Consider the following 16,512-nt stretch of genomic DNA (forward strand, 5'->3'; position numbering starts at 1 on the left):
CAGAGTGGCATTAGAGTTTGTGACATTATAAAACAGTAAAATTACTCCAACCTGCCTTCAACCCCAACTCTTTAATCTGCATCACAGTTTATTTTTCCCCCGAAGTGTTGCTAAACCCCAAAAATGTGAGTTCAGTTCTTTGGGGTTACTATGATGATTCTGCGGTACATGAAATAACAAATCAGTTGTCTTAGAGCTTAAAATACTTATTTTAAACAACTTTGAAATTGTAAGGCATCTTAAAGTTGAGTTATTTTACGTGTCATTGTGCAGTAATGTTAAATGCTTTATGTTGTTGCTTCTGTATTGACCTCTAAATAGGTTTTTTTTACACGATTTAAATGTGGATATTTCTTTTCTTAGGTAGTGTACATTCATTTTCTAATGGTCGTGCTGGCTACAGTCATCCTAATCAGCACCGTCAGAGTGGACATGAGAGGGAGGAAGAGAGGGGTGATGTATGTTTCAGCACCATTGACTTTAAACTATGGATTGTGAAGTTTGCTGCTAGTTGCTTTCAGTGATGTGATTGCACAGGAGCTCTGTACTGTAGAGGAGGATTTGTACCTGCCAGTTATGTATTTTAAAACTTTGGCAGGTGGTAGTCTTACTGATGGGTAGATAGACATGCACATTTGAGAAGATAACAGCCTGGTTTTGTAAATCTATTGTTGTATGTCACTATCTTACTAGTGACTGGTAGTATTAGCCTAAATATGCCACTAATTCTGGTCACTAATCCTTGTCTACATTTAAAAATTTATTTGGGCTGAGCTAAGAATTGAACTTAAGGCTCAATATTCATCTATATGAACTATATATAGTCCTGTATAATTACATATCACTGTATAGATAAGACCAAATCATGGCATACAATGTAACTGAATCCAACTATTCATTTGGTAATTGCTTGTGCCTACATGTTAACACATGAACTCTTGCAGCTTGAGCACTCTGTGAATATTGTGTATGCGTTGGAAAGTTAAGATAACACCACAGTGTTTGCAGGTTTGTAGTTAGAGTTTTCCTAGCAGCTTTTGGTGGTTAAAGCAGAAAGTCACACTTAGGATTAAATCATGTCAAATTTACCTGTTTACTTGATGCTGTTTTATGAAACACCTGAATCTGTTTTGTTCCTTAGGGAGGTTTCTCTATGTTCATTCAGCTGATGCCTATTATTGTGTTGATCCTTGTCTCCCTGTTGAGCCAGCTGATGGTATCTAACCCTCCTTACGCCTTATACTCAAGATCGTAAGTAATGTTCAATTACATTAGCTTGGAAAAGAGGGGAGGATATTGTAATCACCCTCTCCCACTTAGAAGCATTTTAGAGAGCCTTCCATTAGTTGGTCCTTGATTTCCCATAGTGAGGAAAGGGAGGGCAGGTATAGACGAAGCAGAACAAAACTTGAAAGTTAGGTACTAAGAACATGCTGTGAGAATGTAATGGAGAAAAGAGGTCAGCAATACCTGGTGTTTAGGAGGTCTTCTAATACAAGGCAGTGGGTCCATGCAATGTAGCATGTTGCAAAGGTGTTTGCACCTCCAAGGCTCATTATTCTTTTAGGGGTCAGCTGTGCTTGTAGCAAGTGAAGTGCTTGAAAGCAATTTTATCATCCTCATTTAAGTTTTGAACTAGATGAGGGCTGGGGAAATTGTCTAGTCTTTGCTTCATTCTAGGTGATGGCAAAATAGCTTATCTTCATTTTCTTGCTAAGAATTCTACTAGTGAAACTTACCTGTTTCATACAGTACGATATATAAACCTTTTTTCCTTGAGACAAATCAATAACATCAATCAAGCATGCAACTAGCTAGCAGACTGAGCCCACTCGCCACAACCATTTTAAAGGTCCTTAGTTCCTTGCAGAGCTCTTAGCCCCACAACAGAAAGGTTTCTTTTCTACTCTCTTATTTTTCAGAGTTCTTTATCAGAGTGTGATGTTTTTCCCTTTTGCAACTAAGCTGTTGTGATGCTTATAAACACTTCTCTGCCAAAATGTTTGTGCACAATCTTTGATTTTTAATCTGCAGAATGCCAGCAGGAAAATGAGTTTGTCAGGGCTGGCAGAAAACACTTTAGAATGGAGATGCCTGCTCTGGGTTGCTACAGAATAAGTGACCTGTTTTTCTTTCTGATGAGTTTGAATGTAATTTCCTATTACCAAAGCTTATATTTGCCTAAAGAGGTATGAAACAAGTTTCTTACTAAAGTGGGTTTTTTTTCAAGATCAAGGGTTTAAGCAACAGAAGTTTAGTGTTCAGGTAAATGTAGTAATTTTGTTCTCTGGCAGATTATACAGCCGTTCTTTTCATTACTTGTCTTGAATGGCAAATTCGGTAGTGTGCTGTTCTTCTGTAATAGCAATGGTTTTAAAAGTGTATTTGTGGTGTAAAAAAAAAATTAAATAAATATCTAGTCTTTCTCCCCCCGCCCCTCCTTTTTTGCAGAAGTACAGGGCAAACCATAAAAATGCAGACAGAAAACTTGGGTGTCGTTTATTATGTCAACAAGGACTTTAGAAATGAATACAAAGGAGCGTCATTACAGAAAGTGGAAAAGAGCGTGGAAGAGGATTATGTGTCCAACATTCGTAATAACTGTTGGAAGGAGAGGCAACAAAGTAAGTTTGGTAATATGTGTAATTTCATGAAAGCATGCATTACTATAAAAAAAGATTGCCTCAGGCAAGAATGAAGTGCCTGTATTATTAAGGTATCTGAATGAGAAAGCAAGTGTAAGGTTCCCTACTGTTTCTTACTTCTAAAAGTGTGCCCAGTGTCACTTAAATTCTGTGTTTTACTCAGTGATCTAACAATGATCTGCAAATCATCAGCAATTTTAACCTGCTACTCTATTATCTGTGACCATTTCTCAGAAAATTAAAGACTACAGTGAATTGATAATGAGAAAGAAATTGCTCTAAATTAAGGATGAAAGCTAAGAATTCTAATCTCTTCCCCATTATTTTCTCATGGCAGTATCCCATTTCCCTAGGTGCTTTTATATAAATAAATAAATAAAACAAAAGCTTACATAGGTGTTTCTGAGGAAGGAAAAAAATAATCTGCCTTGGACCACAGTACGTACAAACACTGCTTTTCCAGGCGACGAAGGACACGCATCATGTCCTCTGAAACATCATGAACTGTAAATTAGTGCTTAATCTTTTGCCAATGCTGAATAATTTTTCTTCCTGGACTTGGTACGCTGGCTATATCAGACCTTAAAAACAGGCGGTTTTTTAGTTTACCATCTATTTTTCCAATCTAATTTAATATTATACAAGGAGCTATTTTCTTTCAGAAGACTGGAATTCAGCGTTAAAGCATAAGAATACTGAATAGCATCAGCCATCTCCAAATCATCATCAATTTTAACCTGTTATTCTATTATCTGTGACCATTTTGTGAGCCTTTCATGCTCTGTGAGAACGGTGCTGCTAAAATGACATCAGTGTTGAAACCAGATGGTTTCAACTTTTCAGCTGGTAAACTTCAGTAATAGCTTACTGGATAAATAATTCATTTATGAACTGTCAGTAAACTGACCAGAAGCAAACAGAATGCTCTTCTCTGAGTGAAATCATGTATTCCTGCACAACTTTACGCTCTGCAGTCCAGTGATGCCAAGCCTTTCAGCTGAGATGGCCCCTTAGTTTCTCCCAGTTGTAGAAGACAGCCCAGCATCACAGCTAGTCAAATGTCTTAACAGGACTGCACGCATTCATTACAGTTGGCCTGTACGTATACAAATACAAACTGCATTGCCCATGCATAGCAGGCCCAGTGCTTCCTGGAGGCTTTTTGCTCCTTACTCGTGAGTACACATTGCTTATGCACAAGTAAATCTCTACAGTTTTACAAAAGGCCCACAGGAAAGACCTGTGGGCAGAAAACTGTGCTAGTGGGTCACATGTATGCAAGAGAAACACCAGTGCTTTGGAGGAAAACTTTCAGATTATTGCCCAGACTACTAGATTTGATCAGAATAATTTTTCCATGTTTTTTGAACACAGGAAATCATCAGAGAACTTTGGGGTATAATTCATAAGCAAATATCAAAAACTCTTGTATTTTTTCAACTAGATTGGCCTTTGATCATCTTGAAATGTTTGTGTTCACTCTTCATGAAATGAATACCTAATTTTTCATCTACAAGTGGTGGCTAGATGAATGATTGGTAATCTTATAATAAAATAGTTTACAAAAATGAGAGGTGGCTGTTAACAAAAAATTAAAGACAAGACATAATCCAGCACAGTAAAAAGAGGATGTATTATTTGTACATTTTTTCAGCAGAGTGTAGATCTGGAAGGATAGTTTGCTTTTATTGACCTAGTCATTACACTTACATTTACTGGCATGTTATATTTGTGTCTCCTGTAATATATTTACTGTCCAAATATCTTTGAAAAGGTTTAGTTGATATGCAATTTCCACCTGGGGAGGGAAAGAGGAGAAAGAATACCTTTCCCATTTTTCAGCATTTATTCTTGACATGCATACTTTTTTAAGCATGAACAGACTCCTGGACAATGCAAAGAGGCCCATGCTTCGTATGTACATATTACTGGGAAAAATGTGATGACTGCAGAAACATCTGACCCTAGTGTAAGGAAGAAAAATAACCTGAAGGTGGTGACTGTCATGTTGTTTGCTATTTGCAATTCATCAGGTTGTGAAAACTACCCAAATGGATTTTGAGTAAGCGGCCCCTAATAGATTTTCTCTATCTACAGAAATAGCTGATTTTGTGGTTTTACGGGTTTAAAATACCTGTTGTGTGTTGGATCTCCTTGACAGTTAAAATCTTTCCAGCGTTGATTGACATTTAAGAATGCCTTGCTAATCCATTTTGAGTTGAAGGGATGAAAAAGATTTTATAGAATTAAAATGCTCAGCAATGTCAAGCTATTGAACACCAGCATAATACAGAGAGCTCTTTTATTAAACCTCTGAACACTGGCAGTCTGAAGCAGCATCAGTTGAAGTAATGGTCTTAACATTCAGAACGGATTTTTGGGCAGAGACAAGATGCTAGATCTGTCAATAATATGCAAGATCACCGAGTGTGGCCTATATTTGTGCTGTTTAATGAGGTCTGACAGAAGTAGTAGGGGATTTTTTTTGGTTGTGGTTTGTTTTTTTTTTTTAATCAGGTACTGCTGTATGAAATATGAGGGTGCTAGAAGGCTGTTACCACTTTCCCTGCTCAAAAAGATGAAACACTTGTGAAGATCCAGCAAAGGGAAGCTGCATCAGTGCTGTTTAGGTGGTGTCTGTGGATAGTTAGAATAGGCAGAAGGAAAAAAGGGCAGGGATTAAACCTGAGGTGTTTTGTACAGCTCTGAGAAGGAATGCATCACATGCAAAGTATTCAGTTTTTAACCTGAAAAATCTTTTATCTTTTTTCCTTAAAGAAACAGACTTACTTTATGCAGCAAAAGTATATCGAGATGACCGTCTCCGAAAGAAAGCAGACTCCATGTCCATGGACAACTGCAAAGAACTAGAACGGCTGACCAGCCTCTATCGAGGAGGATGAACTATAATTATACACGTACATCTTTACGTATGCGGTTATCTCTCTTGTAAATTAAGAAGAGATTTAGTTTCACCATGAATGCTGGAAAAGAGGGGTGGATGTAAAACTCTACTGTGTAGCTGTTTCCAGAAACCTTATGCTGAAATATCATTTAATGGCTTCTTTACCTACTGTGAAATATAGGTAACTTTAATTGTCTAGATTTTACTTCAAAGCTTCTGTGAATTCTTTCAGCAGAGAGAATAGCTCAGAAAGGATGCTATACTTGTAGAGACTTAGTCATAGTGGTTCTCCTCTAACATAATTGCCATGTAAATATCTGTGGAAAGAACAATTTGTGTATATACGAGTTAAATGACTTTCTATTTAAAATCTCAGAAATTTAGTTCCATGCAACATTTTGTCTCACTGATGGAATAAATAGTATGATTACATCACTCCTATTCAGATGTCAAGTGTGTGGAGTTGAAACAAGAATTTTTAATATTTTATCTCTAACTGTATGTAAAATCTTCTAGGTTTACCAGCTTAGAGGAACTTGGTATTTTTAAATATAATGGCATATATTCCTAAATATCTGTTGGGGTATATTGATCTGGTGTAGAGTAGCAGTTAGCTCTTGTAGTTTTTTAGCGTTTCTAAGCAATGCTGAGAAAACTAAGAACTACACTAATCTCTTTTCAAAGTAAATATTTGCAAATGCTGTACAGACCATTATAAGCATTGCTTTTAGTACTTGCAACAGTTTACAGCAGCTCTACCATTTGGTATTCCAGTAGTAGTAAGTCCATACGTATGGTTAACATGCATCCATAGCTTCCTTAGTTTTCACTGGAAAGGTAGAGGAAAACATGCAATAGTAAAATCTTAAAGGTAAAAAAAAAAAAGGGGGCAACCTATTTTTTTTTCCTGGCAGGCTTCCACTTCCTTACTATTTTTTTTATTTCAAGTTAGGTCCTAACACTGATTCCTCAATTGGCACCACAAGTGGAACAGGGAAATACTGCTAAGGACAAGCTATGTGCCTTTCAACACTTTTGCCAAGTATTTAAATGCTTTGCTAGTTTGCAGTATGCTCCTATGGTCAGAGCCATATCACTTGTCCCAGGGCGGAAGAGGTAGGTTATGCATTTTTCTGGACCAGAATGTTGCTGGTTTGACTTCCTAGAAATGAGCAAACATACCGTTCGGCTCCTACATGCAAGATCATGTAGCTCAGTGGCCTGTATGTGGAAACTAGATGTAGCCACACCTGCTGATGCAAAGAGGTGTTTTGAAGCAGCCAAGTACAATGTACTTAAAGTTTATCGAAAGTGGGTTGAAAATGTTTTTAGGTTCAATAGCTGATGTTTTTACATTTTAACAGTGCTATGCAGGAGAATGTTTCTTGTATTTGAGAATGCCAGGTCGCTCATAGTAAGGGCAGTATTTTTTGTTTGAGAAAACTGCTGTCTTTGAACAATGCTATCAGTTTATGCAGAGCCAAATTCTCCTAAATTGAAAGTTTAAATACTTGACTGACTTCATTGGAATTCCTTCTGATCTAGAGCAGGATTTGATTTTAGAGACAGAGCAATACCATTTAGTGTAAGTGACCCAGAAATCATTTTTGCATATATACCTTTTCTAAACTGTCCCGCTGGAAATGTCCTCTACTGAATTGGTGTAACATGAGAGAGACTAGCTGCAGGCTTTTAACTAAGCAGCTAAACCAGCATTCAAGGTGGACATCAAAGCCTGAGGCACAAAGCAGAACTAAAAGCTGCTGAAACAAAAGAAGGGTTGCTGTACTGGATGTCCTTGCTAAGATTGTAGGAAAAGTGTGCAGAAGTAACAGAAAGGCACCCAAATGTTCAAAGTTTGCAATAGAAATTTATGGAGAAAACGTGATTCCCCGAATTTTGTAACTGTCCAGAATGTATTGTAATTATACTAATGAAAACAAACTATCAAAGTACATATTGGTACTCCTGTGTCGTCTTAATAGAAGAAAATTGTTCCAAAGGCTTTAACAAGTACTCGGGCCTTCCCACTCACAAATGAGTCCGACCGAGCTTGCAGGTGATCTTTTAGTTAAGAGGAATAAAGATATATAACACATTTGTCAAATATCAGAACAGTGAAGTCAGAGTGAAGAGATGGTCTTAGCAAAGCTGCTTTTAATAATCGGATGGGTTATGTCTGCCCTGCAGTTACTTCTGCTGCAGCTGAGAAGCAGGTAAATGGACGGATGTTGAGCTGTGTTAGGTTGGTTAGATGGCTATCAGTACCTCAGCAAACTGGAATAATGCAGTGGCTGTGTCCTGTGGCAACACAGACGTCCCAGTAGTTTAAAAGTGAGACCTAGGCTGCTACATTTCATTGGATTATCTATTGCAATTGCCATTTTCAAAGAAGGAAGCAATTAATGTATTTAAAGTGGCAGAAAAAATGCTACTTAGCATTTAACATATTAAATAGTTGCACACTTTGAAACATGCAGAAGGATGCTGTTACTTCCTATAGCATAAAGATTAACCTGCTCTAAATATGGCCTGCAAACATTCCTTTAATATTCCAAGTGGGTGTTTCTCTCCTTATGATTGTTACTTTTTCTGAAGTCTGAAGGGTTTTTTTTTCAGTAGTGTCATTACCTTCCCTGGTTTTGTTGAAGGAATCTGTGGGAAAGTTCAGAACGAATATTCTTATGAGCAAGATGCTAACTGAAGAGGGTGGAGTACTTGAATCTTTTCAGATGACCAAGGTGAAGTTCTCATTAAAATAAGGTATTGGAAAGAAAAGGGAAAAACAAAACTGGTTTTGAACAGCCTGACTAAAAATTCCTCAATGTTTCTAGCCACCTAGAATTAACTCCTTACTCTTTTAATTTAGTCTTTACCTGTATTTAATCTAGAATTAAAGATCGCACAAGCATGGGTTCTTGATTTCTCCTTTAAAAGGGCAAGCAAGAAAGTCCTGCAAAAAATGAAAAATCTTGGCACGACTCTTTGACATGGCATAATGGAAAAGGGAGATGATTTGCATCTGCTGAAATATGACATCAGTATGTGTTCTATTTATGGAGCATCCTGAGTCACAAGCGAGTTTGGTGTTCACATCTGATGAACATTTCCCTACAAGTTCTCTAACTGTTTAGGTAAAACAAGATTAAATTTGAATATTTTACTTTTTTTAAACAGTCTTGATTCTTTTATAAGTTTCCAAGAAAAAGTAGAACATTATAGTCACTAAAGTGTAACATGCATTTCAATAGGCAGCAGAGAGAACTTTAAATTACATAAATTTTTAATATAATTTTGTAATGAATGCTGGATTAAAATGGGAGGGCAAGAATATGTTTTTTAAGGTTGTTTGTTCCATAAATTTCATTCAACCCCTAAACAGCTGTTACTCTTTCTTCTTGTAGATCTGTCAAAGAGAGCAGAAGGAAAATGTAATAGTAAAAGCAAACATTATGCTTTAAAAAAAAAAAAATCAGTTAATATCCAAATTCCTGAAGCTGTAACTTTAAAAAGTACTAGCTTCCTGGTTGTCTAAATCGGTTTAATAGAGTGCAGTCAGTTTTGCCAGAGGAAGCTTGGTCATAACGAGTCATGGCGACTGGCAGTCAGAAGCCCTGGTGCCGTGTCCCCCATCTACTCATCATTCATTATCACCTCGCAAGCGCCACTGACCTCCGTGCCTTGCTTTCCCCATGCTCCTTTGTAAACCAGTGGGTAGAGCCTGGAGGAAAGGTACCATGTAACAAATGTAAAATTTTGTGCCATATTTAGCATATGATCAAGATACTTTTGGGAGCAACCAGTACAAATGTAATAAATATAGGAAAGAAACGATCCATTATAAACTATCCTTCCCATACTTCTCCAGGGTAATTGTGGGACTTCTCGGTCTGGCAGGAACTAGGTCTGGGTGTCAGATTTCTCCGGATTTTTAGAAGTAATACTAAAATACAATGTTTAGTTACAACGTTATCCTTCATGCCGGATACACTTTTCCTATTAGCGCTGGTTTGCTCTGTGTATGGAAAGGCTGTCATTGGAACAGGAGATAAAACTCCCATTAATATTAGCGATACAGGAGCCATCTCACAGATGCTTTTGCCTGGCTCTCAGTCATACATGATGTGACAGGAAAACAAGTAAGATTGATCATTGAGCATCATGCCTACAAATCGTAAAAAGCCAGTTGCATTTTTAAACATTTTTAGTGTGTGGTAGGGAATGTTTTAATAAATGAGTGGATGAGGGTTGTCCCCGGTAGCATTTTCAAACTACTACCAGAAGCTCACACGTGAGAATTTTATGGGGATCTCTTTAGGTGCCTCTCGAGTACGACCAAGTCCTTATCACAGGGCTGCGTGTGCGTGGCTTGGGTTGAGGAGGTACGGATTCTCGGTATTCAAACAAATTTGCCCGTTTGGACGAGCTTTTCCTCTGCTACTTGCAAAGAAGCAGCTTATCTCCGGTTGCTTCAGGCTTTTTTAAAACTTCGCCAGACCTATACATTCAGAGACGTAAGCAATTTTCAGCTGAGCATCTTTTTTTTTTTTTAATTTTCATTTAAGCTCCAGGAACGGCACCTAAGCAAAATCTTCAGGTACCAGCAGTGCTCGGCACGTAGCGGCTCTGTTTTAGAGAAAAAGCACAGTTGCAGGATGCGCAGGGTGGGTTTGGGTTTTTTTGTTGGGTTTTTTTGGGGGGGGGGGGCTCCCCTCCTCCGCTTAACTGCCTGCCGGCCCGGTTCGCACGGAGCTGGCGCTGCCTGGGGCGGTGGCGGGGAAGCGCTTCCGGGTTCGGGAGAGTGGCGCCCGTCACGTGACAGAGGCTTAAAGGGGAAGCGGCGGCGGAGCCGTGCGGGTGGGCGCCCAGGGTAGTGGCAGCGCGGGGCGCGCCGGCCGCGCGGACAGGTAGGGCGGGGCGGGCGGCACACACACTCCCCCCCTCCCCTCCCCATACAGCGCGACGGTGGTCTCGGCCCAACCGCTCTCCCTTCCCGGGGCGGGTGGGGGTGGCCTCTACCACGGCAGCGGGGTGGGGGGAGGCGGCCGGGCCTCAGGGAGGGAGCGGGCCCGCCCGCCCGCCCGCCGCTCCCCTCCTTCGAGGCGGGGGCCGCTCCCGCCGCGCCGCGGGTGACCGGGCGCCCTCTCGTCTCGCAGGCCCGCGGAGGTGGCGGCGGCGGCGGCAGCAGCAACGCCGGCAGGCCCCCAGCCATGGCCGACGTAAGTCCGGCTCCGCGGGGCGGCTGGGCGGCGGTTGGGGCGCGGGCGGCGGCTCGGCCGGAGGCCTGAGGGGAGCGGCGGGGGGGGGGGGGGGGCTGCCGATCGTCGGGCCGGGTATGTGCGGGGCCGCGGGGTGGGCGGCCGTCGGGAGGGGAGAGCCGTCGCGGAGCCGGGGAGCGGGGCGCAGGGCGGTCCCCCCGCCCGGTTTCTGTGGAAATAAGTAACGCGCCGTCCGTCTCTGCCCCCAGGACCTGAAGAGGTTTCTGTACAAGAAGCTGCCGAGGTAACTGGCTGGGGGGGGGCGCTCTGCGCGCTTCAGATTGCAGAGGCGATTATGGGAACCCTGCCTGACGGGGGGGTTGCTGCGAACTGCCGGCCCCGTTCGCTGTGACAGGGTGTCGGCTGACCCGGCGCGCTCGTTTCGTTCTTTAAATTGAGCTGGAAGTAGCGTGAGGCGAAGACGGCTTAGCCTTTCCCTCGCTCGCTTGAAAAGGAGTGAAGTGTGCTGCTCGTCGTGCCGTGATGAGGCGTGGAAAAAGCATTCCTCATGACTCGGTTGCCTAATCCTTGATAATTCCCTTTTCGGTAATTGCCGGTTGCTGGCGACACTGAACAGCCAGGGTCTGAGATAACGTGCAAATGCAGCGAAACTGGAACTCGCCGAGTGAGGACAATACGCAAAGGCTCTTGCTTGACTAACGCAATTTGATTAGTGGTATCAGTCCTCTTTCTGAAGCTAAAAGTTCTGTGCAGTTTTCAGTAGCTTCATTTTCTATTGTTCTTTTTACTGCTACTGAACTAAACAGAACAAGTTTACTGCTCCTATACTAAACGGAATAAGTCCCGTTCAGTGAAACATTAAATTAGTGAAGGCATCAGTTTTTTACATATTTTGCCCTTCCTTGCACATTTGTTCAGGGAAAAAAAAAAAAAAACTTTGCTACTAATTACTCTGTTTTTAAAATCGTGTCCTTTCTGCCATTTTTTTGCAGCATTGAAGGACTTCATGCTATTGTAGTCTCAGACAGAGATGGTGTGCCTGTTATCAAAGGTAACTTCAGCTTCTCGCTGTGCCCTGCAACCAAAATCCTGATTGAACAGCAGGGGGTGGAAAAGTACAGCAGAATCTTTGCTGGTTGTGCCCAATACATGAATATCCAAAATTGAAGAATTAAATTAGGCTCTTACTTTAAGAGTTGGTTACATACCTCTTTAAATTTATCCTTTTGTTCATATATAAACAACATCTTCAATAATTGTAAGCCACAGAAATTTTCCTCAGTGAACAGGGTTGGAGTGGTGTAAGTTGCTTGTATCTTCGAGTCGCTCGCAGGCTGATACAAAGTACTAGAGAGCTTATTGGTATTTTGTTGACTTGGCTGATCTGTGCTCAGAAGCAATTGCATCCAACTTTTACACACGCTGTTTAATTTTGTTTGCTTTTTGGTACCGTAATTTTTATCATATCTCTGCAGTCTTTAAGATGTTTTATGTTGTGGGTGAACTAGTTTAAGAGTACTGAGGAGTACTGGCTCAAGTACTGCAGGTTTGTTGGTTTTTTGTTTTTTTTTTTTTAATGTCCGAAAGTATTTAAACACCTAGCAGAACTTGCACATCTTCACCTGTTTTCATTCGAGTGACTGTGCTGGTAATCAGTTCGAAGGCTGGAATTGGTGAAAACAGCAAGGGACGCAGAACCGAAGTGACATCAGCACAGGCTGTGCATCATAAAGGAAAAGACTGTTTCTTAGGCATGCTAGGGAGGACGCTGGTATAACGAGCATTGATCATGTACAGAATATTTAATGATGTACTCCTCACGAAGATTGTCCTGTACTCATTGCGGAAGCCCGTAAGATGTGTTACGTGTTCCCCAACACCAGATGGGCTTTTGGCAGAGTGCTAAGCTGCATGAAGAGTTGTGATGCAGTCATAGATACCATGTAAAAATAAGAATTTTCTTGTTTTCTTCCAGTTGCCAATGATAATGCTCCAGAACATGCACTGCGACCTGGCTTTCTGTCCACCTTTGCCCTTGCCACAGATCAGGGCAGTAAACTAGGACTTTCTAAAAACAAAAGTATCATCTGCTATTACAATACGTACCAGGTGAGTAGCCTTGGTGTGGCCTGTTCTCAGTGACCAGAGCTGTTCCTGAGCAAGGGAGAGGTGGTTTAAACTCTGCTAGATTTGCACTTGGCTGCTATTGAAGTATTTGTGGTTTATTTCTTACACTGCTTAAATGGCTAAGCTGAACTTTTGCACTATTTTTTAAGCTTCTCTTATGTTTCTCAAAACTGAGATTTACTGGTTGAAAATGGTGAATTTTTCTGAACAGGTAGTAATCGGGGTTTTGCAGCAGATGCTGCTCATATGGCCTTCAGAATCTGTTATGAAGGGTTTATGTTCTCTTTTACAAACAATATTTGTTTATAACTAGTGACACCTGAAGTTAAATAGGCACGTGCAGCCTACTTCATAGCTAATCTTGCTGCCGGTATGACTTTGAGGTAAGAAAACTTTGAAATACCACTCATGTTTTTTTACAAACTGGTTATTTGTGTCCTGAAATCCATCATCTACTAAGTTTCTGCTCCTTCTCAAGTTCTAGTGGTCTTGAGAGCTTTTTATTATGACTGCAGTAAACTGGCCAACTGTTTAGCCTACAGTATCTACCTTTGTTTGGAAAATAAATGGGTGAATGAGTTAGTTTACACACATGAGTACATCGCTTTGAGTCTCTTGATGCTACTAGCTTATTGTTGTGCTCAAGGTTCCAGTTCCCTGTTAATGGAAGAAGAGGAACTGCTGTACACAGAACAGTATGTTAGAACAATAAACCTGCCTGCCCTCTTGTTACCTGTGGAGTGTGTGGTCTCCATAGTGTACTCTGCAGCGTTGGCAGCTCAGTCAGATTTGAGGTGGATAACACTGCAGAACACAGGAGGGAGGGAAAAACCAGGCTTTCCACCTGCAGCTCACTGTACTGTGGTGTAAGTTCTGTTGGTGTTTTTAACTGTGGATCTTATGAAATAGGTACACTGAAAAGTCAGCTCTGTGGCTCTCACTCCTGCTTTTCCTTTAAACTGAGGTGGCTGCTTGTTTCAGGAAGAATTTATGTGGCGCAGCTCTGACATGCAATGTCTGTTAGCTGCTGGCTGAACACTGTTCTCTCTCCTTGCAGGTGGTGCAGTTCAATCGCTTACCTTTGGTAGTAAGTTTCATTGCTAGCAGCAATGCCAATACTGGTATGTCTTCACGTGTATTTTAAGTATTGCAGTATTTTAAGGCCCAGGTGTTTAAATAATTGAAAATAATTTACCCAAATTTACTTCAAGGTGTACTAACTTTGTTCCTGCTATGAATTTTGTCAGCGTATTTTGAAGGGGAGAAGGGAAAGGTGCGAGTAAAAATTTGTAGATTTTAGGTGATTTGCTGAAGTTGTTCCTCTGTTAGAAGCATATTTCTCCTGTGATTAACCTTACCCTTGCTGCCTGACAGTGTTCACTGTGCCAGCAATGATTGTACCGTACAAACCAGTTGTTCAGTCTCTTTCCGTCAGTTTCAATTTACGTTCCGCAGTAACATGTGCGGCTTTGCCTTCTCAGTTCTGTGGGGTGGGGAAGTCCTTCAGCAGGGCACCTGGCCTTGCTCATGCGGGCGTTGCCTAATGAGAGGATGAGCAAAAGGCATTTAATTCTTGCACAGCTGCTTGGGCCTCGGTAGCTGTGGGAAGCAGCGAGGCAACCAGCAGGACGGGGGAGAGCTGCCCTGCATGGGGTGTGCCCCTGTTGGTGCCAGGGGCTGCAAGCACCTGCCTGGGGGTGCTGCCTGCTGTTCCCCTGGAGAGTGAGCAGCTCACGTGAAACTTTTTTGTGTTTTGGAAGAGACTGCCTGTGACTTGGGAGGGGAGGGAGCTGAGGGATTTGGAGAGAGGCTTCTCAGTTACGTCGTTTGATGGGATGTTCTGTCTCTTCTCTCTTTCCAGGGCTGATTGTAAGTTTAGAGAAGGAGCTTACGCCCCTGTTTGAAGAACTGAGGCAGGTTGTTGAAGTTTCTTAACCTGATGGTGTAGCCGGAGTGCAGCATCCTTCTGCAGCCCAGTGGACAGAAAGATTCAATAATCCTCAGTCAAATAACACGTCTCAGAAGAAATACCGCAGCTCCTTAGTATACTAAGTAAGAGTAAATTGTACATAGTACTGAATCTGAAGCGATCTACTAGTGTGTTGTAGGTGGATGTTTACTTTAGGCCATGCTTCTTGTATTGTGCAGTACTGGAGAGACCACCAAAATAGCTCCCATGGAGTTTAGCTCAGCCAGCTGAGCCAGATCGGCATGATGCTGTTGGCTCAAATGAGCAACCCACAGATCTCTTGCTTTACAGGGAACCGGGCATGTGGTGGGGTGTATTCTCAGGCCAGCCACCGCTGCGTGTTGGAAAGCAGATCGGTTGTCTAGTGTTATCAAAGATGTGGTTGGAAGAGTATTGTGAGAGCAAGCTTACTAGCAGTGATGTGTCGGTACAATCAATAAATATCCCGGCTTTCTTATGTGGGTGATACTTTGGCAAGGGAATGCTACTAATCTGGATGCTAGCTGCATCCTGCTTCCACTAAGAAGAAAGCTATTTCTATGAAAGCTGTTGCTTTAGGGGTTTTCCTGATGCCCAGATAAAAGCACCTGAACAATGTCTCACGTCTTCATGGGGTTTTTGTGTAATATGGTTGTGAAGATCTCATGTCTCATAGTCTTTGTGTGGGTTCATCACTGGTGACACTCTCAGCTCATTTACCCTTAGGTTTTCCTAAGTAAATAAATATAAATAAAATACAGTATTTTTAAATGACAGAGCCTGGTCCACTCCTCTGTTGCTCCATAAGACTCTACAGCACATCAGCTTTTCTGCGGAGAGAACAGGTCTCTTAATTGCTTGTAAATGTACAAAATCCTGGAGTTTACAGGCCGAAAGCTAACCCGCGTGTCTCTCAGTTGGGTGATAAGGGTGCCGAGTCCCGTGCCAATGCAGAGATGCAGACCTTAGTGCCCACTGGCTTCCTGTCGCTGGGAATCAATCCCGTGCTCTTTGCCCTGCCTTGTTCCCTCCAGCATCCCCCTTGTGATGACTGCAGTGTAGCCTTCCAGCACTCAAACCAAGCACTGCTGCTCTAAGGGAGAGCTCTTGGCAGGTCTCTGCCTCAGGCTGGGAAAGGGGGTGCTGCTGCCCCCTCACTTATACCTCACCCACCTTTAGCATCAGATGGGATGGGGGGAAATGGTGCTGGAAACAAGGACTGGTAATTTTTGGCTCAAAAGCTCTCCCAGAGATTCAAAGTTGTCAGTAAACCCTTTTCCATTTAAACTGAGCTCCTGGCGTGAGCTTTCTATTGCTGGTCATGACAGAAACAGCTGGAAACTGAGCCCCAGGGCATCTCTGTATTTCTGGCAAAAAGCATTCGTGTTCCACCTAGGGCCTACTGTTGCTGTTAGCTTCTGTTCGGCTCTTCTGTCTGTGACTGCTTCCTACGCCAGCCAAGCAACATTTCTTTTACTGGCTTCTGTTCGTGACACCGTGTGCCGAACGTGCTTCTAACATTCTGTAATGCAGCCTGTTCACGTGAAAAGGGGAAGGCTGCTTCTGTGGTTACACTTCAAGCTTCGTTTCCAAGCCGTTGTCACAGAACAGCAATGCTGTTAGAGAATATCATCTCTCTCTTCCCCTTATGCAGCCTCTCACACACAA

The 16,512-nt window shown here is 42.0% G+C and overlaps 2 protein-coding genes across 5 annotated transcripts in view; both read left to right on the plus strand.

The window, feature by feature from the left end:
• DNAJB14 (DnaJ heat shock protein family (Hsp40) member B14) overlaps positions 1–7,505 on the plus strand; it is a 28,388-nt gene extending 20,883 nt beyond the window's left edge. For 3 of the 4 annotated variants that reach the window (XM_052775635.1, XM_052775655.1, XM_052775647.1), the window contains 4 exons: positions 364–458; positions 1,142–1,251; positions 2,452–2,624; positions 5,424–7,505. In XM_052775635.1, the coding sequence (XP_052631595.1) occupies positions 364–458; positions 1,142–1,251; positions 2,452–2,624; positions 5,424–5,548 (503 nt within the window). In that variant the 3' untranslated portion in view covers positions 5,549–7,505. The remainder of the gene's footprint in view (positions 1–363; positions 459–1,141; positions 1,252–2,451; positions 2,625–5,423) is intronic. The other variant, XR_008233330.1, reaches the window with a different exon arrangement.
• Positions 7,506–10,341: 2,836 nt separating this feature from the next.
• LAMTOR3 (late endosomal/lysosomal adaptor, MAPK and MTOR activator 3) lies at positions 10,342–15,620 on the plus strand. Its single transcript, XM_052775714.1, has 7 exons — positions 10,342–10,457; positions 10,707–10,769; positions 11,018–11,052; positions 11,762–11,820; positions 12,745–12,878; positions 13,954–14,017; positions 14,758–15,620. The coding sequence occupies exons 2-7, from the start codon at positions 10,761–10,763 to the stop codon at positions 14,829–14,831; spliced, it is 375 nt and encodes a 124-aa protein (XP_052631674.1). The 5' UTR covers positions 10,342–10,457; positions 10,707–10,760; the 3' UTR covers positions 14,832–15,620.
• Positions 15,621–16,512: the final 892 nt, after the last annotated feature.

This window comes from Harpia harpyja, chromosome 2 (assembly GCF_026419915.1).
Source record: "Harpia harpyja isolate bHarHar1 chromosome 2, bHarHar1 primary haplotype, whole genome shotgun sequence".
Taxonomy (NCBI): Eukaryota; Metazoa; Chordata; class Aves; order Accipitriformes; family Accipitridae; genus Harpia; species Harpia harpyja.

What these genes read in the sequence shown, in the direction of transcription:
- LAMTOR3 (XM_052775714.1), top strand. An exon ending in TGGTGTGCCTGTTATCAAAG is followed by an intron (nt 11,821 to 12,744) that starts GTAACTTCAGCT and finishes GTTTTCTTCCAG; the next exon opens with TTGCCAATGATAATGCTCCA. An exon ending in TAGCAGCAATGCCAATACTG is followed by an intron (nt 14,018 to 14,757) that starts GTATGTCTTCAC and finishes CTCTCTTTCCAG; the next exon opens with GGCTGATTGTAAGTTTAGAG.